Source organism: Giraffa tippelskirchi, chromosome 13, assembly GCF_054371585.1.
Source record: "Giraffa tippelskirchi isolate mGirTip1 chromosome 13, T2T-mGirTip1v1.2.pri, whole genome shotgun sequence".
Taxonomy (NCBI): domain Eukaryota; kingdom Metazoa; phylum Chordata; class Mammalia; order Artiodactyla; family Giraffidae; genus Giraffa; species Giraffa tippelskirchi.
The window spans coordinates 65,053,964-65,081,252 of record NC_137287.1 but is presented as its reverse complement, the minus strand read 5'-3'; the positions used below and the strand labels follow the sequence as shown (position 1 = coordinate 65,081,252).

At 37.9% G+C, this 27,289-nt stretch overlaps 1 protein-coding gene across 3 annotated transcripts in view; it reads right to left on the bottom strand.

Annotated features, from left to right (window-relative positions):
- The window catches only part of MALRD1 (MAM and LDL receptor class A domain containing 1), a 764,811-nt gene that overhangs the window by 12,544 nt on the left and 724,978 nt on the right, over positions 1 to 27,289 (bottom strand). For all 3 annotated transcript variants that reach the window (XM_081558804.1, XM_081558803.1, XM_081558805.1), the window contains 2 exons: positions 15,278 to 15,357; positions 15,088 to 15,184 (listed from right to left, as the gene is read on the bottom strand). In XM_081558804.1, coding sequence (XP_081414930.1) covers positions 15,088 to 15,184; positions 15,278 to 15,357 — 177 coding nt within the window. The remainder of the gene's footprint in view (positions 1 to 15,087; positions 15,185 to 15,277; positions 15,358 to 27,289) is intronic.

Genomic DNA, 27,289 nt, shown 5'->3' with positions numbered 1-27,289 from the left:
TTTCCGTGGCTTAACTCTAAGGAGACCCTGTGTTGCCAACGGGAAGGCGGCCTCCGCCAGCTTCTCCTCCCCTGAGTGCAGTGTTAGCACATCCATAGCCGCCTAGTGGGAACTACATGCAGAGTAAAACAGATTTTCAAGATGAAAAGTGTATGTACATGTGTGCACATGGATGAAGGTTTGGAAGAAGACACATCAAAATGGTATCAGTCTGCATCTCTGGGTGGTGACATTAAATATAATCTTTAATTCTTTCCTGGCACTTTGTTGTATTTCCAAAATTCCATTCATTATGCTGCTGTGTATCTGAATCTTGAGGGTGAGGTGATGGTTTTCCAATTTGGAAAAGATCACAAGGTGTTTCCCCAAATGAGCTCCTTGCCTCCACCCTGCCTGGCTCCTTGTAAATCATTTACCTAAAAGACAAGATCCTTATTGCAGTCTTTCCTAGGTCCTCTCTTTTTAGCATTTCTTCTCAACATCTACCTACCTCCTGTTGCGGCTGCACTCCTTAGGCTAGGTTTTAAGTAGGTCATGTTTTTTCATAATTCCTATTTTTGCTCTTAAATACCCTCCTTATGTGGGGCTTCCCAGGTGGCACTAGTGGTAAAGAACTGGCTTACCAATGTGGGAGACATGAGATGTGGATTCGATTCCTGGGTTGGGAAGATGCCCTGGAGGAGACTATGTCAACCCACTCCAGTGTTCTTGCCTGGAGGATCCCATGGACAGAGGACCCTGGTGGGCTATAGTCCATAGTATCGCAGAGTTGGATGTGACTGTAGCCACTTAGCACGCACACACCCTTCTCATTGGCCAGAGTCTTTGCCAGCCTTGGAACCAGGTAAACCACATCTCTTCTTTGTACTTCCGTGTGCATTGTGCATTTTACCATCAGGCTACATGATATTTTTGTTAATTGAAATGAAATATTTTCCCTGTAAATTCCTCCATATGAAAACTCACTCGAATTTCCTTATTGAATTCCCTTAGACACATAATCTCTTTGCTTAAAAACTGATTGCAGCATTGAAGTTAATTATCAGTCTTGTGATTTCCCCTAGCAATCACCTAGAAACTGGCTTCTAAATCTTTTGACAATTTAAACTTGGAAATGCTGTGTAAGAATCTGTCTAGAAAAATGAACTTAGTTGCATTTATTTATCTACACTCACATCTCTCCAACTAGAATATTAACTTCCTATAGACGGAGCTAAAATCTGTATAATTTATCTAGGAAACATTTTTTGAGCCCCAAATATGAGCCATGCACTCTACTGCAGAAATGCTCAAGAGAGTGATTTATATTTGGTTATGGTCTTATTCTGTTTATCGTTCCAAGATGACATAAATACAAAAATAGAGGATAGCTGTTTAGAAATGTTTGTGGCTATTTGTCTGTTGAGGCTAAGAATAAGAAATTTGGACTAGTGTTTTGTGTGTCTTTTAATTTCACTTTCCCAGTACTTCTTACAAAAGCATTGGTATGTGATGGATTGAAAACAAAACAAAACACAGCTGGTCCTTCATCACACAGTTTAGACAGCTCTGTTCTGCTAACACTGGTGTTTAGATATGAGTAAATACACATGTGCCTGGCTGATTTCTACTTCTGATTTCTAATAACTTTTTGCTAGCTGAAAAAATATATATATATTTTTGCTCTTCTGAAAATATGTTCTCTTCCTTTCTCTTTGAATGAATGTGATACCCAAAGTCCCACAGTTGGAAAGGGCCAAGTACTATATAACTTTATTCAATCAGAATAAAATATTTTTTCATGTAAATTGCTCTATATGAAAACTCACTCTAATTTTCTTATTGAATTCCCTTAGACACATAATCTGTTTGATTGAAACTGATTGCAGTGTTGAAGTTAATTATCAGCCTTCGTGATTTCCCTTAGCAATCGCCTAGCAACTTGCTTCTTTCTAAATCATTTTAGACAATTTAAAGTTGATAACTCCATATGATAATCTATGTAGAAAAACTGACTTACTTCATTATGACTCACAAATACCGACAAATTCCTTTAAATATACCCTATTTTGGATTTATCAATACATTTATTAAAACTCTCTTGGATCTATGAATTTGTTTATAGTGCTTAAAATTTTTAAAAAGCAATAAAACTGCATTTTCTTACAGTTATTCTAAAACAACTTAGTTTTAAAATATAAAGAGAAATTTTTAAGTACACAAGCACATGATTAGCATTCTATGTAGATTTCTTAATTTCTCTGTAAATTCTCAGTAAATTTCCTATCATTTTTCCTTATCTGTGTTTGTATGCTTAGTCGTATCTGACTCTTTGCAACTCATGGACTGTAGCCCGCCAGGCTCCTCTGTTCATGGGACTTTTCAGGAAAAATACTGGAGTGGGTTGCCATTTCCTTCTCCAGGGGATCTTCCCATCCTAGAGATCAAACCCGTATCTCCTGCACTGGCAGGCAGATTCTTTACACACTGAGGCATCAGGACCTATATTTTATTTACATTAACCCACACCATTCTCCAGTACAGCTTGTACCTTGACACGAGCTGTTCTGTCTGTTCTTCCTGCTTTTCATCTGGGGTTTCCAATCTATGAATTCAGACTTGAGTGATGTAGCACATAAATCCTTTTTCAACCTCCCCCACCATATTATTTTCACCTCTGAAACAGACTTCACCTCTCCTTTACCTGTGTTTCTCCAAAACTTAGTAGGAAGTAGCTGCATGTGCTTCATACATGCTTGTTGAAAAAGTGACATTATATGCTTTTCTTCTCCACCAGATTGTACATTATCCTGTATTTCTATATCTCCAGCCAAGAGCACAGTGCCCAGCACATACTAGGTGCTTAATAAATGTTTGCCAACAAGTATATTAATGAATGATTAAGAGTTTCTGATATATATGTTTCTTTTTCCAAAGACAAAAACAGGCTGGTCTTCAAGTTCTGTTGTAATTGTGTCCTTTGATTCATTAGTGAGCTAGAGATTCCCACACAGTAAACAGATCATTGAACTTGTAAGAGAGTCCCTAAGGATGCTTCTAAGGAGAAATGGTATCAAAGATGATGTGAAAGCAGAAAAGAGTCTAGCAGGAGGATGGCAAAGCAGTTAGTGAAGAAAAATTATGGAGTTGATCCCATCATCCTCTCTTTGAAATTCCTTACCCTCTAGTATCATTAATAATGAACAACATTTAGAATTCTGATTCTCTGGCAAAAGGGACTGAATGTATTTGCTACATGCCATTGTAGAGCTAAATGGTTTGCTAGTAGCACACACCTCACTTATCTTTATTACCTTCCTGTACTTCCTCATTTAAACAGGTTACCTCTTTCAAGGAGCAACTCTGGTTTCCCTACAACACGTTCTTCTACTCTGATTGCTTGGTGGAAACGAATGAAACACTGAAATGTATCAGGACCGAAATGCTGTCTTCCTGCTCATATAAGATTTATAGTGAACAGAAAGATGATGCTGAAAAGCACCTTGACTCTTGCCCCGAGGACTATTTCTGCCAAACAGTCGTCTGTATTGAAATGGGAAAATAGCTATCTTCAGATCAAATAATTAGAACATGGAGCTATTATACAGTAAAGTGCTCTATTTTTTCACACAGAATTTATTTCTTAGACTATTTCGAGTCTGTATGCAATGACAACAGAATTGAAACAACTTGAGAAAGTTGGCAATGACAACACACACATACAAACTAATGAAGCCTGCATTATTCCAGACTTATATCCCTGACACATTGCATGTAAGCTGATTTTGTACAGTCAACTGTTTGCAACCCCAGGAACTATAGCCTGCCAAGATCCTCTGTCCATGGGATTCTCCAGAAAAGAATACTGGAGTGGTTAGCCACTGCCTTCTCTAGGGGATCTTCCTGACCCAGGGATCAAACAGGGTCTCCTGAACTGGCAGGCAGAATCTTTACCATCTGAGCCACCAGGGAAGCCCCAATGATCAGAGAAGTGGTTACTTGAGGAGCTACTAGTTATTTAGTAAAGATAGCAAGTCATTTTGAAAATTCATGTGAGATTTTTAATTTTGTTCATTTGATAAATATGAATATTACTTGAAGAGTAAATCTATATACTCATCTATATATGGGGAGAATGGACACATGTATATGTATAGTTGAGTCACTCCACTGTGCATCTGAAACTATCACAACATTGTTAATTGGCTATATTCCAAAATAAAATTTAAAAAAGTAGAATGGGAGTAATAATATCCTTATGAATAAAACTGATAATTAGATTTCCAATTAGATAGACTAGATTAGACTGTCAGATGCCAGGCATTGTTTTCAGAAACATTCAGGGTAAAATCTGTCACACATAAAAATATCCAAATGAAATGATATTGTGTGAGGACGATATTGGGATGAGTGAATATAGTCACTTCTTAAAGTAAATTTGAATTTCCTGCCTCCCTGAAATGCCAGTGTTTTGATATCCAGTTTCTTCCATAGATTACAAATGTGCATACTTACAGGTTTTTGGTTTTCTCTAATGTCCTTCATTCATATTCCAGGATTTAAGCTTCTGACTATATGGGCTGATTTTGTAGCCCATCATAGAATTCAATAATGATTCTGCTAAAGGTCATATATGTAGGCATCATTCAGAATTCCTTTATTAGCTTTCAGCTTCTACAGAATGGAATGAAGGTCAGTAAAGCTGGATTGAAATTTTTCAATAATAGTCAACAATGATATCCTAACTTTAAGAGTCATCTGTGAGGATTCTAGCAGAAATAAATGCTGGAGCATTGAAGCCAAGTGAAATATTTCTTGGAATATAAGATGTTCATTTGGGCTCAAACATCCTACTGGAAACAGGCTGAGAAAACTGATTTAACAAATAATTCAGTTCAGTTCAGTTGCTCAGTAATGTCTGACTCTCTGCAACCCCATGGAGTACAGTACGCCAGGTCTCTCTGTCCATCACCAACTCCCGGAGCCTACTCAAACTCATGTCCATTGAGTCAGTGATACCATCCAAGCATCTCATCCTCTGTCGTCCCCTTCTCTTCCCACCTTTAATCTTTCCCAGCATCAGGGTCTTTTCAAATGAGTCAGTTCTTTGCATCAGGTGGCCAAAGTACTGGAGTTTCAGCTTCAACATCAGTCTTTCCAATGAACGCTCAGGATTGATCTCCTTTAGGATGGACTGGTTGGATCTCCTTACTCTCCAAGGGACTCTCAAGAGTCTTCTCCAACACCACAGTTCAAAAGCATCAATTCTTCGGCACTCAGCTTTCTTTATAGTCCAACTCGCGCATCCATACATGACCACTGGAAAAACCATAGCCTTGACTAGACAGACCTTTGTTGGCAAAGTAATGTCTCTACTTTTAATATGCTGTCTAAGTTGGTCATAACTTTCCTTCCAAGGAGTAAGCATCTTTTAATTTCATGGCTGCAGTCACTATCTGCAGTGATTTTGGAGCCCCCCAAAATAAAGTCTGACACTGTTTCCCCATCTATTTGCCATGAAGTGATGGGACTGGATGCCATGATCTTAGTTTTCTGAATGTTGAGCTTTAAGCCAACTTTTTTACTCTCCTCTTTCACTTTCATCAAGAGGCTCTTTAGTTCTTCACTTTCTGCCATAAGGGTGGTATCATCTGCATATCTGAGGTTATTGATATTGCTCCCAGCAATCTTGATTCCAGCTTGTGCTTCCTCCAGCCCAGCATTTCTCATGATGTACTCTGCATATAAGTTAAATAAGCAGGGTGACAATATATAGCCTTGACATACTCCTTTACCTATTTGGAACCAGTCTGTTGTTCCATGTCCAGTTCTAACTGTTGCTTCCTGACCTGCATAGAGGTTTCTCAAGAGGCAGGTCAGGTGGTCTGGTATTCCCATCTGTTTCAGAATTTTCCACAGTTTATTGTGATCTGCACAGTCAAAGGCTTTGGCATAGTCAATAAAGCAAAAATAGATGTTTTTCTGGAACTCTCTTGCTTTTTCAATGATCCAGTAGATGTTAGCGATTTGATCTCTGGTTCTTCAAATAATAGTTACTGGTCCCTCTGGTTCCTAAAACAAATAATTACTAAGATGCATTTTCTAACAGCTATTTGTTGAATTTAGGAATATGAATATGAATAGGACATGGACCCTACCATCAAGAAGCTCACAATCTGTTGTGGGAGACATCAAACCAAAAGTCAATGTAATGAGAGAAAAACAAGGCTGAGAACAAAGCACTTTGGACGCTCAGAAGTAGGAGTGCTTGCTTTTGTCCAACGTCACCTGGGACGATTTGCAGATGACACAGCTTCTGTGGTTAGTTTTTGTGAAAGTTTTTCCATTTATGTTTTATTTTTATGGGAAAGGAAGAAGTAAACCTAGTATTTCTGAAAATTTATTCTATCTTCCTTTGACCAATAATTTCTTCTTGATCACTGGAGTCTGGAAAAATGGCAGCTGGCATCATTCATTCTATGTCTTGGGCATATTTGGCCTATGGAGCCTGAATTCCAAGACTTTGATGTATTACTGTAAATACATTACAGATCTTAGCCACCTTATTTTTCATCTGCCCTACATGTTATTTGTGAAAAGCACACTGTGTGTTAGGCAAAGAACAGAGTAAACAAAACTGCTGTCTCTGCTTCCCAGAGATTTATCAGCAAATAGAATTATAACTGAGTCCCAGATATTGCTGTTTCTAATCATCAGTCATCTGTGTGGTCAAGACCACCATACAAATAGATTTGCTAAGTGTGTGGTCTAATTTTGAATTGTAAGTTAGACACTTTTAATTTTTAAAATTAAGCATTAACTCTCTTGGAGAATTGTAATGCATAGATAAAGACAGGACACTACTTAGTCAGATAAAAGGCACCCTAATAGCTGAAAGGTCTAATGCAGTTATTAATACATCATAACCAGGTAATACTCAGGGCCCAAAGGTGTAAACCCTAAGTCTCTTTAAAGATAAATAAATAAAAAAATAATAGTAAACATAATATATAGTCATGCTCTGAATTGTGGGGGTGGCCTATACATCAGGGTTTCCCAATCCCCTGGCCCCCAGTCATGGCCTGCTAGGAACCATGCCACACAGAAGGAGGTGAATGACAGGTGAGCGAGTAAAGTTTCATTTGTATTTACAGCTGCTCCCCATAGTTGGAGGGCATCACTGACTCAATGGACATGAGTTTGAGTAAGTTCCAGGAGATGGTAAAGGACAGGGAAGCCTGGCGTGCTGCAGTCCATGGGGTCACAAAGAGTCAGACACGACTGAGCGACTGAACAACAACAACCCATCGCTCTCCCATCACCCCCAGATGGGACCTTCTAGCTGCAGGAAAACAAGCTCAGGGCTCCCACTGATACTGCATTATGGTGAACTGTACAATTATTTCATTATATATCAAAATGTAAAAAGAACAAAGTCCATAATAAACGTAATACACTTGAATCACCCTGAAACCATCACCCCACTCCCAGTGTGTGGAAAAATTGTCTTCCAGGGAACCAGTCCTTGGTGCCAAAAAGGTTGGGGACCACAGCTATACATGACAGATATTTGGGAAAACTTTAGTTCAACTTTCTCATTTTATGTATAAGAAAATACAGAATATCAAAAGAGTTTCTTCCCTATTGCCCAACCTGTTCATCTCCCTGGGTTTTTGGATTTTTGTTAGTGGCATTATCAACTATGCAGTTGTCTAAGTATAACACTCTTGGATCAACTCTGACACTGGTCTTTTCCTCACCAGTTATATCAGGTCAGTTGCCACTGCTCAAGTTCAAGTTCTCACTGTCTTTCATCCAAACCTCTGAAATAGGATTATGTCCTCTAGACAGATGATTGCTTTCTTAATCTTATCCTAATCTGTTCTCATGCTCTGCATTATTTTAACCATAAATATGATCTGGTCATTCTTTGTACAGTCTTAAAAGACTTCTTGTCATTCTTAAAACACTTCTTGTCATTCTTAAAACACTTTTCTGGCTTGCATCAGTTAAGGCCCTAGCAGGAAACAGATGATATACTCCAAATGGGAGATGTGAGGAGTATTCAATAAAATGACAATTTGCAAAGGTGTGGCCAGAATATAAAGAAACCATAAATGATGTGGCAGTAGCCTGGGCCAATGACATCAGGCCTGTTACCAGCCTAGGCTGGAAGGAGGAAGACTGAGAAGAGGTACAGCTGGGGTCTGCATAGGGCCCCTCATGGACCTATCGCTGCTACCAGCCAGCCAGAATGGTGCTGCAGGCTGGAGCCAGGATTATGAATACCCAGCCCCCTCTCTCTTTCCTCCCTCAAGGTGCACTCCACTTCAACCAAACATAATATAAATTCAGATGACAAGGGAGCCTATTAATGCAATCCATACAGGCCAGTTCTCTAAACCCTGGGGGGACAGACAGGGATAGGCAGCACTTACCCCAACTTTATCAATAAATTGAAAACTCCTTAATAGTCATTCAAAACCCTTAACCACCTCTCTACCACATACTTTTACCACAAGTGTAATGTAACTTGTTCCCCTCCATATTCTATAGCTATGACAGCCAACTAAGAAACTGTAAGTTTCCACATTTTTTTTTATTTTCACCCATGTTCTTGCCTCATCTCTACCTAGTTTCTTCATCCTTCCAGGCTTTATGTAAATGTTACTTTCCCCTTGCAGCCCTCTTCATCCATCTGAATTGCATCTCCCCAGAATATATTGCCTCTGTGTAACACACCAAGATACATGCCATGCTCCACTCACTCCACTCGGAATAAAAGGAGTTTTGAAATCCCCAGGCACAGGGTAGGGAATGGAACTCCTCTAAGAGGTGCAGAGATGTGATCTGCCTGGGATAAAGGCTCTTCTTCCTTTGAGGTCTTTTTTATGGGCCTGTTCTATCATTTCAAGACAAAAAACAAAGGTGAGGATTAAGGGAAAAAAATAGGTGGCATGGTATTCTTTAAAAAAAAAAAACAGAAGAAGAAAAGGAAGGAGGAGGAAGAGGAGAAATCTTCATGATCACATATGGTCCAATCCTGTTTTTAAGGGAAAGATTTCAAAACCCTGCTCTCCATTTTCCTTTTCTAACTCAAAGTAAACATTTAACAGAGTTGACAGGACATGGCCAATATATGCACAAAGGCCTGAGACTGGGGAGTTAGGTTTGTGCATCTCAACAGCTGTACTTCTTTTGGACAAACGCATATATGGAGAGAGCAAAGGTTTGCAAGCACTGGGAGATGACCTTAGTCATTGCCGCTGGTGGAATTCCAGTTTGCTAAGCTGAGAATTCATTTCCGGGACCAAAGACAGGCTCACTAGTGACATTCTAGCTGCAAGAGCAGCTGAATGCCTTGAGGCACAGAGTAAGTAATTTTTGATTTTGGCTAAGGATAAATATTCATCACTGAGCCCAGTTTAGGTCTAGCCAAGGATCACAAACTAGGAGAGAAGCAAAACTTCTGCCCCCAAAGAAACACATTATCATACAAGGTGTTAGCAGTGGGGAAGGCTCTGGGAGAAAGAATAATAATATAGAGACAGATATTTTTTTTGGACGTCAGGGCCACTCATTCATAAATCTCAACCAAGAACATCTGTATTTTGCATGGGCAGCTGGTATACCTTTTGGGATTCCAGTCACCTTCTTTCTTATTGAGATATAAACAATTACTATTTTGATTATTCTTTCCTTCCATTTTATCCCCAAAGTATTTTGTTTTACATTTCTACCTTTACACGTGCCATAGTCAAATAAATACATTACTATAATGGAGTATGAGTCAGAAAGCATATAAGATGATAATAACCACATATATATACATATATATATATATATATATATATATATATATACACACACACATATATATATCTTTGAGCTTTTGCAAAACCAGCACATAGGAAGTCTTAATAAATGTTCAAGGCATTGAATCAAGAGGCATTTCCAAGATCACATTCAGGTCTTTTAATTGCCTACTCAGCAATATTTTTACAGTTGTACATACTTATAATCCCATGAAATTATTTAGAAAGATTTTAGAAAGACGTAGGCCTATCTTATTTCTCAGCATAACTGAATGAAATAGGTCTGTTAATTTTTAACATCTGTTTGTGTATTTATTAAATCAACACAATCCTTCAGGAGTAAGTGCCACAAGACAGCATAATAAACAGCTATTTATTGTGTATTTTTCCCCAGGCAAAGATGATGTAATCCAAAATAGGAAAGCAGTGGGTGTTATGTGGCTTTAGGAAAGTAAGGATAAATAGTCCACTATTTATTTGTGTTCTTTAATATTAGCTTCCTGGTGTAGGTGGGATTGTCACAGCTATTTTCTATTAACTGCAAACAACTCTAGAAGTTAATACAAATTTGTTGCATCCTCTAAAATCTCATGAGGAAAAATCTGGTGGATTTTGGACTGTGAGGCCAGGTGTAGTAGATACTTTCAGAGACCTTTCGTGATGACCTCCATCATCCTCACCATGGGGCATTGTATGGGGTCCCAGCAGCCATGTTTGTACAGTTGATCTTGCCCCATAACTCACCCATAGCTGATTTAACCAGAAATGGGATCTTGACCCAAGTGGGCTAATCAGAGGGTCTTCCTTTGGAATATGGAATGGAGATAGAAAAACAAAGATATAGTCTCTCCACGGGTCTGGGGGCATAATGAGTAACATCCATCCCCAAGGCAACACCTTTTTGTTAATATAGACAGAGTAAAGGCAGTATGTCTTCAGAGAGAGAATCACCAAGAGCGAAGCAAAAAGCAGCAGAGATGAAAAGCAGAATACCACTGGGTCGAGGCTTTCCTGAGGCCTGATCTCTTTATTCCTACCCTTGAGCTCTCTAAGACATGTACATTGTTACACTAAATTCTTTATTTTGATTAAGGTGCTTGAGATGCTTTCTTCCCCTGCGATCAGTGTCCTCACTCATACATTTGGTGGCAAGTAGCTAACAGAAAGGTCAGAGAATGTATAATAAAATCCAGAAATTGCATCTCTAAAAACAACTTTAAGAGGCTTGTTGCTGTGCTTAGCATTGTCTGAGCACACAGTGCTCCATCCTGTGTTTTTCAGAAATGAATACAAAAAAGTTTCAAGTCACTGAAGGATCTCTTATGCTACAGATTCTTTTTATAAAATCTAATGAAAAATATTAAGGTTAAGGTTTATTTAGAGAAGGTGATAAATTTCCTGCTTACATTAATTCCTGCCTATCTCAAAGTTTTGGTATTATTTTCAAGATGAGTCATTTTTATCATGTAGCTATCTCCCAGCCAAACATTCTAACTTGCTTTAGGGCTTAAATGATTTTTTGCAAAAAGACATTTAAAAAAGTTAACGTGCAACATTTTCATTGAAAAGTCATCAGTAGACATGAGCAATATTTCCAGTGATGATCAGAAGTATGGAAAATATTAAAATACAGATAGTCTTCAATAGGTGTGTATTGGATATGTTATGCATATGATGCTAGAAACTGGGAATGGTTAATATGGAAATTGTTAAGTAATAACACTACAAAATGGTGTTGTAACAGTCTTCTTGAGGATAACATTCTGACAACTCAGTGACTAACCCTGAAGGGATACCAGGCTATTTTTACTTAGTATCAAAAAATACATGTGTTTGTATAGCTCTGCTAGGCACACTATGTGAAATGCCACACACTTTAGAGGAATGCTAACACTTCCCAAGGGTAGGGTGTGTGTGGAGGGTGGAGTTGGTGGGAAATCAAACTTGGTACAGTGGTCTTTGAACACTGCCACTTGAGTTATCTCTAAAATAATTTAGAAAAATATGCATCTCCTTTTACATTTTTATTTTAATGTCTAAAAATTGTACTGAGTCAATTTCTAGGTAGGTTGATAAGAAGTCGGGGGTCCCTGAGGAGGAGAGAGGGGTCTGGGCCTCTCAAGGAGGAGATAGGGGTCTGGAGTTCTCAAGGAGGAGAAAAGGACAAACTTTTTTTTTTTTCTTATATTCCTTAGTTTTAGTTTTTTTTCTCCTTAAGCCCAGAGCTGATGATTACACAACAAAACAACTCAGCTTAAACTCTGTACTAAGGATTATATAACAACAGTGTATCCTGCTTGAGGGTATGTTTCTCCTTCTTGAGAACCTTCTGACTAATCCTGTTATCTTAAAATGTAAATTGTAGGAGTGGGTCTAGTAAGACCTTTACAATCTTGGGACATTCTTTTGATTTATTGTAATAACCAATTAAAAAAGTATATAGCTCCCTTGCTAAGACTAGTGAGGGGGCATTCTCCATCCCCTTCTGATGTCTTTGTCAGAAGCTTTCTTTGTTTTCACTGTAATAAAACTTCTGCCACACAAGAGGCCTGAGTGGTCAAGCCTGGTCTCTGGTCCTGAAGCTAAATCTTCTTCGGAGATCAAGAATCCGACATTGTTCACAGTAAGCTATAAGTTTAGTGTTTGCAAAGAAAAGAATTTCTGGAATATTTTATACTGAGTTCTTTAAATTATGGAATTTGTCTACCACCTTATCTAAGGGACAAAGCCAGTCGTGCTAACTATCCAATCAACCAACTCAAACTTAATTTTCAGAAAAGCTGACTTATTGTTAAATTTAAATACATACGTTAAAACATGTCCCAGGAAATCTAAAAAAAAATGGTACAAATGAACTTCTTTAGAAAACTGAAACAGACTCACAAACATAGAAAACAAACTATGGCTTGTTACGGTTACCAAAGGGGAAAGGGGTGGGGAAGGGATAAATTAGGAGTTTGGTATTTAACAGATACACACTTGTTTAGTTGCTAAATTGTGCCCCACTCTTTTGCGACCCCATGGACTGTTGCCTGCCAGACTCTTACTTCTATATGTAAAATAGATAAACAACAAAGTCCTACTGTATAGCACAGGGAACTATATTTGATACTTTGTAAAAACCTATAATGGAAAGTAATCTGGAAAAAAATATATGTATATACACGTATAACTGATCACTTTGCTATACACCAGAAACTAACACCACACTATAAAACAACTGTACCTCAATTAAGAAAAAAATCATGATTTCAAACTCTAAGTGAGAGAGGAGAGAAAGAGGAAAAGAGATCTCTCAGGCTGGGCTGTAGTGCCACCAACATTTGCCTTAGAGGTCTCTCCATAGCCCAGAATATACAGGGTGTCCAATATGAATCTGGAGAAGGTGTGAAACTTACGGTTCTTTTTGAGGACTCCTGCTGATTGTGTTCATATGGAAACTTATTTATATACTGCAACGATTAATTTTATGTGTCAACTTGGTTGGGCTGTGGAGCCCTATTGTTTGCTCAAACAATACTCGAGATGTTACTGTGAAGGACTTCTCAGATGTCATGAGCACTTACAGTCAGCCAACTTTAACATTATTACCTCTATTGTGGGTGGGGCTCATTCACTTATTCGAAGGCTTTAGGAGTAAAGACTGAGATTTCTTAAAAAAGAAAGAATTCTGCCTCAAGATTACAACAGAGAAGTCCTACCCATGTTTCCATTCTGATAGCTTGTCTGAAAGATTCTAGACTCAAGCTTACACCATCAACGGCTTACTTGACTTTCCAGCTTGCAGGCCTGCCCTGCAAGTTTCATGCTTGCCAGTCCCCACTATTACATGAACAAATAAATCCTTCTCTCTTAATATATTACATTATTATCTTATTAATATAATTAAATATTGATTAATTATCTAATTAATATTAATAAACAATTTTATAACTCATTGCATAAATGTAATATATTAATATGTAATTCTTTATATGAAGATATAATGTTAATTTTTAAGAGATCTTAATATATTGTATACTGACATATTTAAACATAAGATAATATATTAATACTTACATAATTTATTATATAGGTTTTATAATATACTATGTTTATACATTAAATATAAATATATTATGTATTGATATTTAAAGATATATATACACGCAGGATAGAAACAACAGGATATCTAACTAGCTAGCTAGCTTTCTGTTTATCTATTTTTTTGTTTCTCTGGAAAATGCTACTATCTATAGTAGCACAAAACCAGTATTTCACTTAGTAGCTTTGTTTCTTTTTTTTCCCACTACATTAAGTCCAGACTTATTTTCATTCATGTTTGTATCCACATTGTCTGGTATATTTTAGGCATATAAGAAACAAAGAATTAATAGATGAGTAAGATCTTAATAGTAATGGATTAAAACGTCGTATCTTTTTTTCTAATGAACACTATAATTTTATAATAAATTTGCCTTAATTGATGATATCAAGTTTGGTGTCTGCTAATTAACATGATTGCAGGCTGGAGATCTGAGGAGAATTCAAGCAGGAGGCACATATAAGTTGGCACCAAGGAACAGGCAGTTATCCAGGGCTCTGTGACATACTGGCTTGCAGCAAATCTAAATTTCTGACCACAAATGCAGGTGTGCAAGATACAATGCATTTCTTTAATTTCTTAAAATTTCATTAAATCTTATTTTGAGCCCTTACCTTGTTTAGTTCATGGGAAAATCAATCACTTTCATTACTGGGGGGATGTGATGTGTTTCTCATTCAGATGATAGGAAGATGGGTATGGGGTAGGAAGCCCCAGAATCCGGAAGGGCACAATAGGTTGTGAGGTCTTAATCATGCATAGTCCAGCCCACAGAGTCCCTCCAGGTACGCAGCTCTCAGCCTTGGATCTGCGTGCCGCCTAGGGCCTGGAGTCTTGGTCTGGGGCACTGGTGCAAGACCTCCCTGAGCAAGCTGAGAAAGGGTCTCTGATAGTTCTGCTGCCAACCCTGAGCACTGCCAGAAAGTGGGACACCCATCCCCTTGTGCATTTTTCATTTGGGCCAAATGTCAGGTTTCGTTATTTGGTATTATCAAAAATGTTCCTAACGTATTTAGAAAAGTAAACTTAACAGCTTTTTATTTAAAAACTGCTAATCATTAAATAGCTTCAGCTTTCTTCCCAGAAAAATAAATCCATGAAGTATGGAAAGCTAAAGTTACCTGAATGTAATATGGAATGAAAGAAAAATATAACAAATGAAATGTTTCAGAAAATTGGTCTGCCAGAGCAATCGAAGGCATCACTTACCTTACTGGTACTTTTCTGTTGGCAAGAAAACACAAGACCGCTAGTGTAATATGAGCTATCAGGAAAGCTAATCCAATACCCAGGAGGGTCCATATATCTGGAATTTCAAACCAATGAAAAAATGTAAATATTCAGTGAAAAATATTAGAGACTCCAAAACTCAAGTGATTTTGGTCACAATGTCACTTACTGTTCTGAGTGTTCGTGAAATCAGCAGTCGGTGGGTTAACCTTGACGTGGCAACGATTTCCCTTCCAACCTTGTGCACATCTGGAAATGAGATAAAATGTGATAGTTGGCAAAAAAAAAGAAGTGGAAACATATTTTAGCAGTACTGTCATGGAATAAAACAATGAATGTTAAAAAATAATGAGATACCAGGAATGTGGGTAACTTTGACATGAAACCAAAAATGCTAAAGCAAAGCAAAAACAAAATTAAATTTTATTATTTTCACATTATTGTGTAAGAGAATTTTTTTTTCAATATTTATTCCCTCCTTTTTTATCTGTAAGGTGGGGGCTTGATTTCCTTATCTATACGGTGGGAACCATATTCCATATATTGGAAAATATTTCCTTCGATTCCTGTGTTCCACAGTTCGATTACAGTGGCATACCAATTCCATATTTCCATATATTGGAAAAGACCCTGATGCTGGGAAAGATTGAAGGCAGGAGGAGAAAGGGACGACAGAGGATGAGATGGTTGGATGCCATTACCGACTCAATGGACATGAGTTTGAGCAAGCTCCGGGAGTTGGTGATGGACAGGGAGGCCTGGCGTGCTGCAGTCCATGGGGTCGCAAAGAGTCGGACATGACTGAGCAATTGAACTGAACTGATGGTGGGAACAAGACTCATTTCTTGTTTTCAAAAGTTGACTTCACTTTTCACCAGTGCCCAATATTACTTTACTTTTTCATTTGTCTCAAACGTTAAAGCTATCACATTTTTCAATAGTGAATGGATTTAAGTTCTTTCAGCTACCAATAGAGAATATTCAAATAATAGATTAACATAAATATAAATCAGAGAGTATTTTTATTTCTCATTATAAGGGGATGATCCTTCAATTTCATAAGTGTGGAATCAGATTAATAATCAAATTGGAAATACCATCAATCCTACAGGATTTCACTATCTCTGCTTTATTTAGGGTCATACGTGATGAAATTTGTAACACTGGGAACATCTGCTCTGATATGGATGGCCTTCAGAAAGTTCAGAACTGGAGACTGACTCTTGCCTCAAAGGGAAACGAGGTTTATTTCTAAGCAGCATAAGTGTCAGAATTTCTCTGGTAAAATGTGTTTGCATATGAATGTGAAAGCTTATATATACATTCTTGTTTACCAGAAATAACAGGATACAAATTAAGAAGGGTTTGGTTGAGTTTCCTGCCAAGTTCATAGTACACATGACAAAATTGGATTAAAAACTGGCTTTTGAATGCATGTTTTTAAAAGCTATGTGTTAGAAGCAATGTTTCTTCAGCACAGAGTTAATTTTTTTTCTCAATCTCTCTTTTGATTTTGAAAATCTGAATAACCAACAGCAATTTCTTCAAAAAAGCAATAGCTTCCTTAAATATAAATAGCTTAGAGGTTCAAGGGGGCCCATAAGAATGCCTCTTTCCTTAGTAAATATTCTTTAAAAAGTAGAAACTTAAGACAATTTAATTGTTTTTGATGTCTCTATTCAAATTAAAATAAATTAGAAATGTTTAAAATCAGAGTCTATTTGTTTTTTTACTCTCATAAACCTTAATAAGTATTCTTTACCAGTTCTCCAGTTGGCAGTGTGAATCTACATGTCAGTTTTTCACATTTTGCCAAGACTGCCTTGATCTAAGACATTACTTTGCTGACAAAGATCAGTATAGTCAAAATTATGATTTTTCTAACAGTCATGTACAGATGTGAGAGTTGGACCATAAAGAAGGCTGAATGCTGAAGAATCATGCTTTTCAAATTGTGGTACTGGAGAAGACTCTTGAGGTTCCCTTGAAATGCAAGGAGATCAAACCAGTCAATCCTAAAGATCACTGAAATTTTTTTTTTTAAAGGCTAGTCATCCTCTCTATTCCTTTTCATGTGCAATCTGAAGCTTAGATATCTCATTCAACTATTTGTTTTTCACTAGCAAATCATCAATAGTAGCATACCAAATGAAAAATAAGAGACTGACTTTTCCTGAAGAAGGAAGGCACAGATCGTTATTTTCAGTGGCAGCATTCTGGGTAGTTTTACAGTTGTTGGGGACGGAACGTGAAGGCTCTTGTGGGGAGAAAAAGGGAAAGTAGATGATCTCTTGGGAAGAACCTGGTGTGCTTTGCCTAAGCAGATGCCAACCAGAGGATACCAGTCCAGGTGGGGCATTCCAGGCACAGCTGCGAAAAGCTGGGTGGCTGGTAGAGTTGGGTGGGTGTGGGGAGTCCTGTGTAACTGTCTGATGCCAAGAGTGAGATCCCTAAGAGAATGGGGCAATGAGATTCACCCTATTTGCTTGAAAATTAAGGATCAAATAATCCTTTCTAGGTAATGTTTTAGCTATATTATGATTAGGCAAGATTCAATGCAATGGTGATTCCACCTCTTGTATAACCCAACAAGATCTATTAATATAAGGATGATAAACATTATATAGTATTTGTGTTAAAGACTAGGGTTATTGTTGTTTAGTCACTAAGTCGTATCCGACTCTTTTGCAACCCTATGGACTATAGCCTGCCATGCTCCTCTGTCCGTGGGATTTCCCAGGCAAGAATACTGGAATGGGTTGTATTTCCTTCTCTAGGGGATCTTCCTGACCTAGGGATCAAACCTGCATCTCTTGTGTCTCCTGCATAGTAGGCGGATTCCTTACCAATGAGCCAACAGGGAAGCCAAAGACTAGGATATCTCAGTCTAAATGAGAAGGCTTGTTTTGTTTTAATGTCAAGAAGAAAAGAAATGTTAGATGTGATGAAATTATTCTGGAGGTCTTTTTCATACTAAGTCATAAGAAACAGTTTAATCAAAAAAATTACCTGTTAAGCTTGACAAAAGGAAAAAAAATAACTTATTTTTATTCAGAAAGTATGCATAAGCAAAAAGTTTTTGAGGAAAATTTAATTTATTCCGAGTTAACGTGAGGCTGTGTGTTTTCTCATTTATTTCATATACCTAATGAGTTTAACATTGGAGTATTTCAGCCTTATTTTTTGTTGTTCAGTCACTCAGTCGTTTCCAACTCTTTGTGACCCCATGGACTGTAGCACACCAGGCTTTCCTGTCCTTCACTATCTCCTGGAGCTTGCTTAGACTCATATCCATTGAGTCAGTGATACCATCCAACCATTTTGTCCTCTGTTGTCTCCTTCTCCTGCTTTCAATCTTTCCCAGCATCAGGGTCTTTTCCAAAAAGTTGGCTCTTCACATCGGGTGGTTAAACTATTGGAGCTTCAGCTTCAGCATCAATCCCTCCAATGAAAATTTAGAACTGATTTCCTTTAGGATGGACTGGTTGGATCTCCTTGCAGTCCAAGGGACTCTCAAGAGTCTTCTCCAACACCACAGTTCAAAAGCATCAATTCTTCAGTGCTCAACTTTCTTTATGGTGCAACTCTCACATCCATTCATGACTACTGGAAAAACCATAGCTTTGACTATATGGACCTTTGTTGGCAAAGTGATGTCTCTGCTTTTTAGTATGCTGTCTATGTTGGTCATAGCTTTTTTCCAAGGGGCATTTGGAGGCATTTCAGCCTTATTTTTAGAACGATGGAAGTTCAAGCTGCTACTCAATTATCATGTATGTAGTGACTGCCTGCCCCAAATTCATTGAAACACATATCCTCCTTCCTTTCCCTCCATCAAATTATAAGCATTTCTATGGTTTGGCTAAGATGGAACCCTAGCCTGTCTCTCGGGTTATCTCATTTTCCTTGGTGCAGTGTTTTGCCTCAGGGCCCTATCCATTACCAGACAGCATTCCCAGTCAACAGGGATTGGTTCATAGACAGGCATGGACATAAGTTGTCCAGAAATTATTCTGTCACCAGAGGGTACACACTGATGGATATTTGTGGTAGAAATTATCTTCTGCCCAATTCTGATGTGACAAAGGAAGAATAGAGCCCTATGAAGCTACCATTTTGCTACAAAAGCCAGTCTAAGGATAAAATAACCTAATGGGAAGACACAGCCTAGGAAATCATAGAGAAAGGGAGGAACAACCTTAACGGCATTTCAACCTTTTCAGCCTGTTCCTGTTTCAAGTCTGCTCTGCATTCAGACTTTTTAGATACATGAGTCAATAAATACCTTTCTCATTTGAGTCTGGTCTTCTTTTAGGAGCACACATGCAAACCCCGTTTTCCTACTCTTCCATTTTGATCCCTGAGGCTCTCCTCATTAAATCAATAATCCCTTATTCTTAAAATATTTATTGAATGTCTACTACATACAAGATAGTCTGCCACATAGAAAAAGAATGGACAAGATATGCTAGAGAATTGGAAGGAGCATAAACTTAGGAGATAAAAACCTTTTTTAAACATAAGCAAGAAACAAAATAGAAAATAAAACATATGAAGTATAAGAAAGGGAAAGAAAAATGCTAAAGGAGAAGATGAAAAAACCGCTTCCAGAATCTATTTCTCCAGACTCATAAAGTGAAAAATGTGCAATCACAACTAGACATGTATGGAACAAGTGATTTATTAAAGTGTTTTAATTCTAGAGCATGAAGGGTTTATATATGTACTATATAACAATGAGTCAGAAAAAATGGTCATCTGTGTATGTAGAAACCATCAATGACTGATGGGATCTGGACAGATATGTCTGAATTATGTTCAAATTGTTAATGGGATGTTAATCTAGCCTCTAGATTTCCCAGTTCTTTACTGAAGTATATTTTTTCAGAAATACTTACTCTATAGTTTTCTAAGTCTGCAAAAGGGAACTTCCTTCAGAAGGAAGGGATTTTGAATTTAGTGCAGATTAACCATTTAGCATTCTAGTAGTAGACTTGTTTTCATTAGGCATGTTTACAGTAACATTTTATGATTATTAAAATTATGAATATTGTTATAGGAACTGATATCATTCTACAATGACATTTATGCTTCAGAAAACTACAATATACTAAACCCAATAGGGATTGGATTGAGCACCTCCTATGTGCTAAACAATATTCTAAATACTTTATTTCCCCATTTTATAGTTGAGAAAATAAAGGCCCAGAGTGGTTGAGCAGTAAGTCACCAAAGGTACTCAATGAACTAGCCCTTACACTGTGTCTCTTTGCCTCTCAGTTGATGCTCTGTTTACTATAAGGTTTCACTTCCCACTGTCTTCCTAAAGTTGGAATATAATTGTTTATAATTGCAGTTAACTTCACAATATTTGTCTGTTGGGAGAGAAACACTGGGGACATAGGGCTGATCTTCATTTTCTGAAAACATCCATTTATCTCATTAAGTTTTACCCTGCAAACATCTAGGTGTGGAGGAGGCAGATGTGATGCTGAGAAAAGAGTAAGAATGAGAATCAGGGCACCTGGATTCATTCAGCAAGACTAAGCCACTTTCTAGCTCTGTAGCTTTACGAGACTCAGATCACTTCATTTTACTATCTATTTACTTATTTATTTAGAGAGGAGACATACTTTTCATTAATTAAAAAGTGATTATTTTTCCCCTTACAAAAGCAACAGTAGTTAAAAAAACAAACAAAGATAAGCAAAAAAAGAAAAAAGAAAAATGCCAGTTTCTATCCCTGGGCTGGGAAGATTCCCTGGAGAAGAGAATGGCTATCCACTCCAGTGTTCCTACCTAGAGAATTCCGTGGAGAGAGGAGCCTGGTGGGCTACACTCTATGGGGTTGCAGAGTCAGACACAACTGAGTGACACTAACACTTTCACTTCACTTTCTCCACTCAACTAAAGAAAAATCATGGTATTCATCTAGACTTTCAAAATACTACACAACAGTCATACGCACAAAAAAATTCAGTTTCCTATTTATAAAGAGTAATAAGTACAACTCATCTCACAGGATGTGTAGGAGAACTGAATTAAAAAAATGCACATGAAAGCACGTTGCTAACTGTAAAGTATTATCTATGTCAGGCTTTTTGATACACAGCCTTCTGCTTTCTGATATAAACCATGGTCATAACCATTCCCTGCCCTAACATACTGACCCTCCGGGGAGCTGGCATCTGACAACAGTCCTGTCTCCACCCCTCCCTGAGCATCAGTAAGACTTAGGAGATGGTGAAAGGCCATGGTTTACAGCTTCTACTTTCATAGCTTATCACTTAATGTCACTTGAAAGGCATTTTTACGCCCAAATTTGCCTGGAGGTTCTTGAGCCAGTTACACAGGTAGAAGAAGGAAAAGCAGGTGTTTAAGGTGCTCACTGCCTGTGTTGAACATTTCTACACCCCTCCCCCATCCCCTGCGGTTTCTACCCACTGGAAGCACTCCAAGGAGGGAGAAAGTAGTGCCAACCCAACTTTGCATGAAAGCATCAGTTCAGACGGAGTGTTTTCTGATCCCTATGGCGAGCCTGTGACAGCAGAAGGGGAGTGGGACAATGGAGGTAAGCCCCTAATGAGCCATCGGTGTTGACATGGATGAATTCATTTTAACAGAAAACAAGAAAGCAGGAGAAACCACTAAATAATCTCTGAGTCACAAAGCACTGAAATTCCACATTGAGCACCAGTGATTAATTCGCTTGGACTAATTTCCTCCTTGACTAATTAGCTGCAGCATATTTTATAACATTTAGAAGTATTAGGTAGAGCCCTCCTGAAAGAGAAAGATAAACCTCCCACTCCATCCATGCATAAGGGCCTGTTTCCTCAACACAAACAGGAGAAAGGGAGAAATAAAATGTAATTAGATTCTTTCAGCCACAGCCAGCATCCTAATCTTTCCTAAATTCTTAGAGGTCTTCTGCTACTAGTAGGTAATAAGGGAGGAGCTATAAAATAACAGCTTGTTTCTGGGTGCGCTTGGGAACACCCATTCATTACTCACTAACACCTGGAACAAAGGATCCTCCCAGCCTTTCTGTCATCTGTGTGTTGGTCCCAGCTTATCTCTTTCATTGCCAGGAAAAACAAATGAGGGGCCACACATTTTCAAGCATGTGTTCATGGATTAATTTGGTGGGAACCAGCAGGGGGTTTACTCTGTCCTTTTTAAGCAATATGAGTTGTTCAAATAATTCTAAAGTAATAAAAAACAAACTAAGTGATAATGCAGAGGCATGGCTATTTCATAACATGTTGATATTTGAATATTTTAGATTTTAGTTAGCTGACCTGATCCAATACTTCTTACTGATTCAGGATAATGAGGCAAACACATCTGACTGCATTTTTTCCTAATAATTTTGAAAACTCTTTAAAGGGAATCTTAATTTTGTTTTGAAATATGACATTTCAAGCATCAGAGATAGAGAAGAATTTTACATTAAAAGAAAGATGTATAGGTTAAAAACAGTTTCTGAATTCCCATATCCATTCTTCCACTTTATCATCTCCAGGGGTTCCCAACCTCCGAGATCTAATGCCTGATGATCTGACATGGAGTTGATGTAATAATAACAAAAATAAAGTTCACAATATAAGTAATGTGCTTGAATAATCCCCAAACCAACTTCACCATCCCAGTCCCTAGAAAAATTGTTTTCCATGAAACCGATCCCTGGTGCCATAAAGGTTAGGGACCGCTGATCGTCTCAATCACCAAAGTTCCATCAATTTACCTGCTAGGCATCTCAGCCATATGTCCTTCTGCTCCATCCTGCTTTGGTCACATGGCCAAAGGCCCTCATTGGTCTAGTACTGGAACTGGATTTCCTGCCTTAGGAAACTGATGTCACATTGTATAACTTCCCTGATTCAAGACTTTGCTGGTTTTCTGCAGCTATGAGAATCCTATCTAGATGAAGAGGTTTCACATGGAGGTTCTTCTCCAACAGGGCCTCTTGATGGTATGGAGGGTTTGATCTCCACTCTTCCTTTGTTCACACTCTCTTTACCTTTATTTGAGCCCCCTTCATCTAAGATACTCTTTCACACTCCTAGGACTTTCCAGGACATCTATTCTCATTAGCTGGAAAATGGGTTCAATCCTTATCAACCTAGCCAACTCACCTAAGGACACAGACCAAATAGCATCCCCTGGGAAGCCCTCCTTCATACCCCTGCCTAACTTAAATGGACCATCTTTGGTTGTAGGACATTCTGCAAGCTCCCATGATAGCTCTTAACATACAGCACTACAACTGCTGGTTTCTTTATAAATCTTTCTTGACTATGAATTTTTTTTTAAGGTAAAGACTATACCTTTTTAACTCCTGTATGCTCCAATCAGCACAATCCTGCTCAAAGACAATATTTGCTGAAACTATTCACTAGCATCATAATAATGGGAGTTAACATATGGGCAATGTGTTGTAGTTTTCAAAGCACTTTCACTTTAATGAAAGTCCAGAGTCCAAATAGTTATCTGTTTAGCCACAGTCATGGTCATTGACAACTTTAGTGTGTAATAGAATGACCTGGAATGTTTGTGAAAACAGATGGCTGGCCCATCCACAGAGTTTCTGATTCAGTAAGTCTGAGGTGACCCCAGAATTCCATTTCTCACAAGTTTTCAGTGACACTGAACAGAGGCCACACTTTGAGAATCAATGTCTTAGAACCCCTCTTAAGGTAAGTGTTATTATCCCCAATTTACAGAGAGGAAACTGAAGCTTAGAGAGCAATGCTTTTGTAAACGGCAAATTCAGGTTCTCAAAACTGCTTAGCCTGTGTTCTTGTCATTGTACCATATGAATATTTGTAAATTTCTCACTATATTCCATTTCCTTAGGAATACAGATCTCTCCTTATTGAAGTATAGTTGCTGTGCAATATTATATGTTACAGGTATACAATATTATATGTTACATGTATACAATAGAGTGATTCACAATTTTTAAAGTTTATGTTCCATTTATAGTTATTTTAAAATATTGGCTATATTCTCTGTGTTGTATAGTATATCCTTGTAGCTTATTTTATATATAATAGTTTGTACCTCTTACCCCCAACCCCTGGTTGCCCCACCCTTCCCTCTTGCACTGGTAACCACTAGTTTGTTCTTTTTTTTTTTTTTTGAGTATAATTGTTTTACAATGTTGTATTAGTTTCTGCTGCATAATGAAGTGAGTCAGCTACAGGTATGCATATATCCCCTCCCTCTTGAACCTCCCTCCCACCCCCATCCCACCCCTCTAGGTCATCACAGAGCCCTGAGCTGAGCTCCCAGTGCTAAATGGCAGCTTCCCACTAGCTAGCTATTTTACACTGGTGGTGTATATATGTCAATGCTACACTCTCAATTCTTCCCCGCTCCCTCTCCCCCGAGTCCACTAGTCCACTCTCTACATCTGCGTCTCTCTTCTTGGCCTGTTAACCAAAAGCAGTGTATGTATGGTCAGATTTTGTCCTTAGGGGATGATAACTTGTAAATGTAAATCACATGCTCTTGTGTAGGAAATACCAACCCACTCCAGTATTCTTGCCCAGAAAACCCCATGGACAGAGGAGCCTGGCAGGCTATAGTCCATAGGGTCAGAAAAGAGTTGGACACGACTGAGCAACTAAGTAACAACCATCACCACCACTTGAACTGGTAGCTAAGTTGCACAAAATTGCAAATATAGGAAGGAAGCACTTTCACATGTTACTTCAAGTTACTATGGGAGAAACAACTTTAATTACTTCAGAATAGAAGCAAAGCAGATAAAAATTATGTTTCTGTTTCCTCTTTGTTCATATAGGGAGCTGATGTGATACTAAAAAAAAAAAGAAGAATTCCTGAAATTGATGTTTTGAGCTTCCCACTTAGGTGTTTTTTCCCCCCCCCCAACTGTTATGAAGTAATATTTCCCTGGAGTCAGATGAAAGGGGCGGGGAGGGGGGGAGGGAAGGTAGAGGAAATAGCATAGAAACTAAATAATTCACAAACTGGGCAATTGAAAATGGCTGCAAGTCAATAGAAATCAGTCTTATTCTAGGATGAAGAAGATAAAGGCACTAAGTTTTTGCTGTGGAGTGTAAACTAGCAAGAAATAGGTTTTTGAACTTTTTCTCCTGCCATTCTATGAAATGTAAAAGAATTTTCCTTTAAAACATAAATTCTGACTTAATTCCAGCAAAGCCTTATTCTTGTTTTCTCTCCTTCATTGAATATCTGTGTGTTGAAATACATATAAAAACACCCAAGATGGTAAAGGCTGAAAACTAGAAGGAACAAACAATGAATTGTCAGCTCTGGAAGGAACGTTCACTCACCAGAGTACTCACAAAGGCCAGGATAGGAGTTCAGGGGTGTTTAGGACTCACTTTCACCTTTATTAATAAAGAGGTCCTGTACTTGCTCAGCACACAACAATGAATCTTCTAATGACCTTTCATCCAACTGAGGAAAAAAAAAGTCTAAACCCTGTACTCTTTGTTCAATGAGTAATTATTGAATGTCTCCTATTGGGTTGGCCAAAAACCTCGTTTGAGTTTTTCTATAGTGTTTTTCATAAGATGTTATGGAAAAACTCAAATGAACTTTTTGGCTAATCCACATTATACACCAGACCTTGTTCTAGGTGCACTGTTATCTATTAGATCACATGTTGCCTGGTACTGCTCTTCCCTAAATACACTAAGCTTGTTCTTGCCTTTAAGGACGTCATAATGCCTCAGGGACTTCATGCCTTTTCTGACAGTTAAGCAGTTTTGCCCAAAGCTTGGAATAGCTTGCCCTTTCCTGAAATTGTGATCTAGACTCAAATTACACCCTCTCAGAGAGGCCCTAACCAATTTATCAAAAATACATCACTGCCTTCATACCTTCCCCGCCCCTTCCTAGAAACCTGCTTACCCTAATGATTTCTTCATTGCACTTGTGACTACTCAAATTTAATGCACACACACACACAAAAGTATATATATCATATATGTATATCTAAAATATACTTCTAAGTATAAATGTGAAAATGCAAATATATATAATGTGTAAAGAATATACATACATATTCACATATTAAACTATAAATAGAAACTTGAAAACTTCAATGAAATGATTTTGCAATGATACTACAAATTATACAATTAATATAAGTGGTAGAAATCCAGATAAGTTCAATAATACATATGATATTGAAAAAGCCTTAAACACTGCTTCAAGACAGGTTATTTGGCTGTTTTGTCCTTTCAAAGTTTCAAGAAAGGTAATTCTCATGCTTTACATGCTGTTTTGGAGAATAAAAAGCTAGCCAATTTACTTCAGAGAGCTAATGCTTGCCTAGTAACGAACCTTAAAAAATATGCACAGAAGAAAAGCTGAGAACAATGTTGCTCATAGATGCTAATATCCTAAATAAATTACCAGCAATCTGAATACAATGTGCAAGAGTACATTGTGCTTTAGGATTTATTAAACACTCCCTTTTCCCTGGGTATGTAGTTTTAATCCACGGGGAAAAGAGAAATCAAATGGTATAAGAAGCAGAGGACCCTGTGAGAAAGAAGCAAAAGATAAAACAGAAGAACCTATTGTCCTAAATCATCCACAGAGTCCTTCCGATAAAGTTTCTTTCTCTAAATCACTGTACTGATGAATTTTCTCAAGTTCTTAATGAGTAAATAATATTTATGTTATATAAACTCTTCTAAACACAGAAAATATATAAAAATAAATCCATTTTGTTATTAATGAAAAACCTCCTAATATATTTCCTGGCTTAGATCAATTTACTAGTAAATTCTTTCAAATGTTTAATAAACAGGTAGTTCCCAGGTTATATATATCCTTCTAAACATGAAAAAAAAAAAGGTTAACTAATTTGCTGCATAAAGTTACATATCTCTGCTACATAAATCAAGTATAGCATACCCACAAAATCATAGATCAGGGGCTTCCCTGGTGGCTCAGTGGTAAAGAATCTGCCTGCCATTGCAGGAGACATGGTTCGATCCCTGGTCCGGGAAGATCCCGCATGCCACATAGCAACTAAGTCTGTGCACCACAACTATAGAGCCTGTGCTCTAGAGCCTGGGAACCACAACTACTGAAGCCCCCACACACTAGCACATCTGTGCTCTAGAAGCCACTGCAATGAGAAGCCCATGCACCACAACTAGAGAGTAGACCC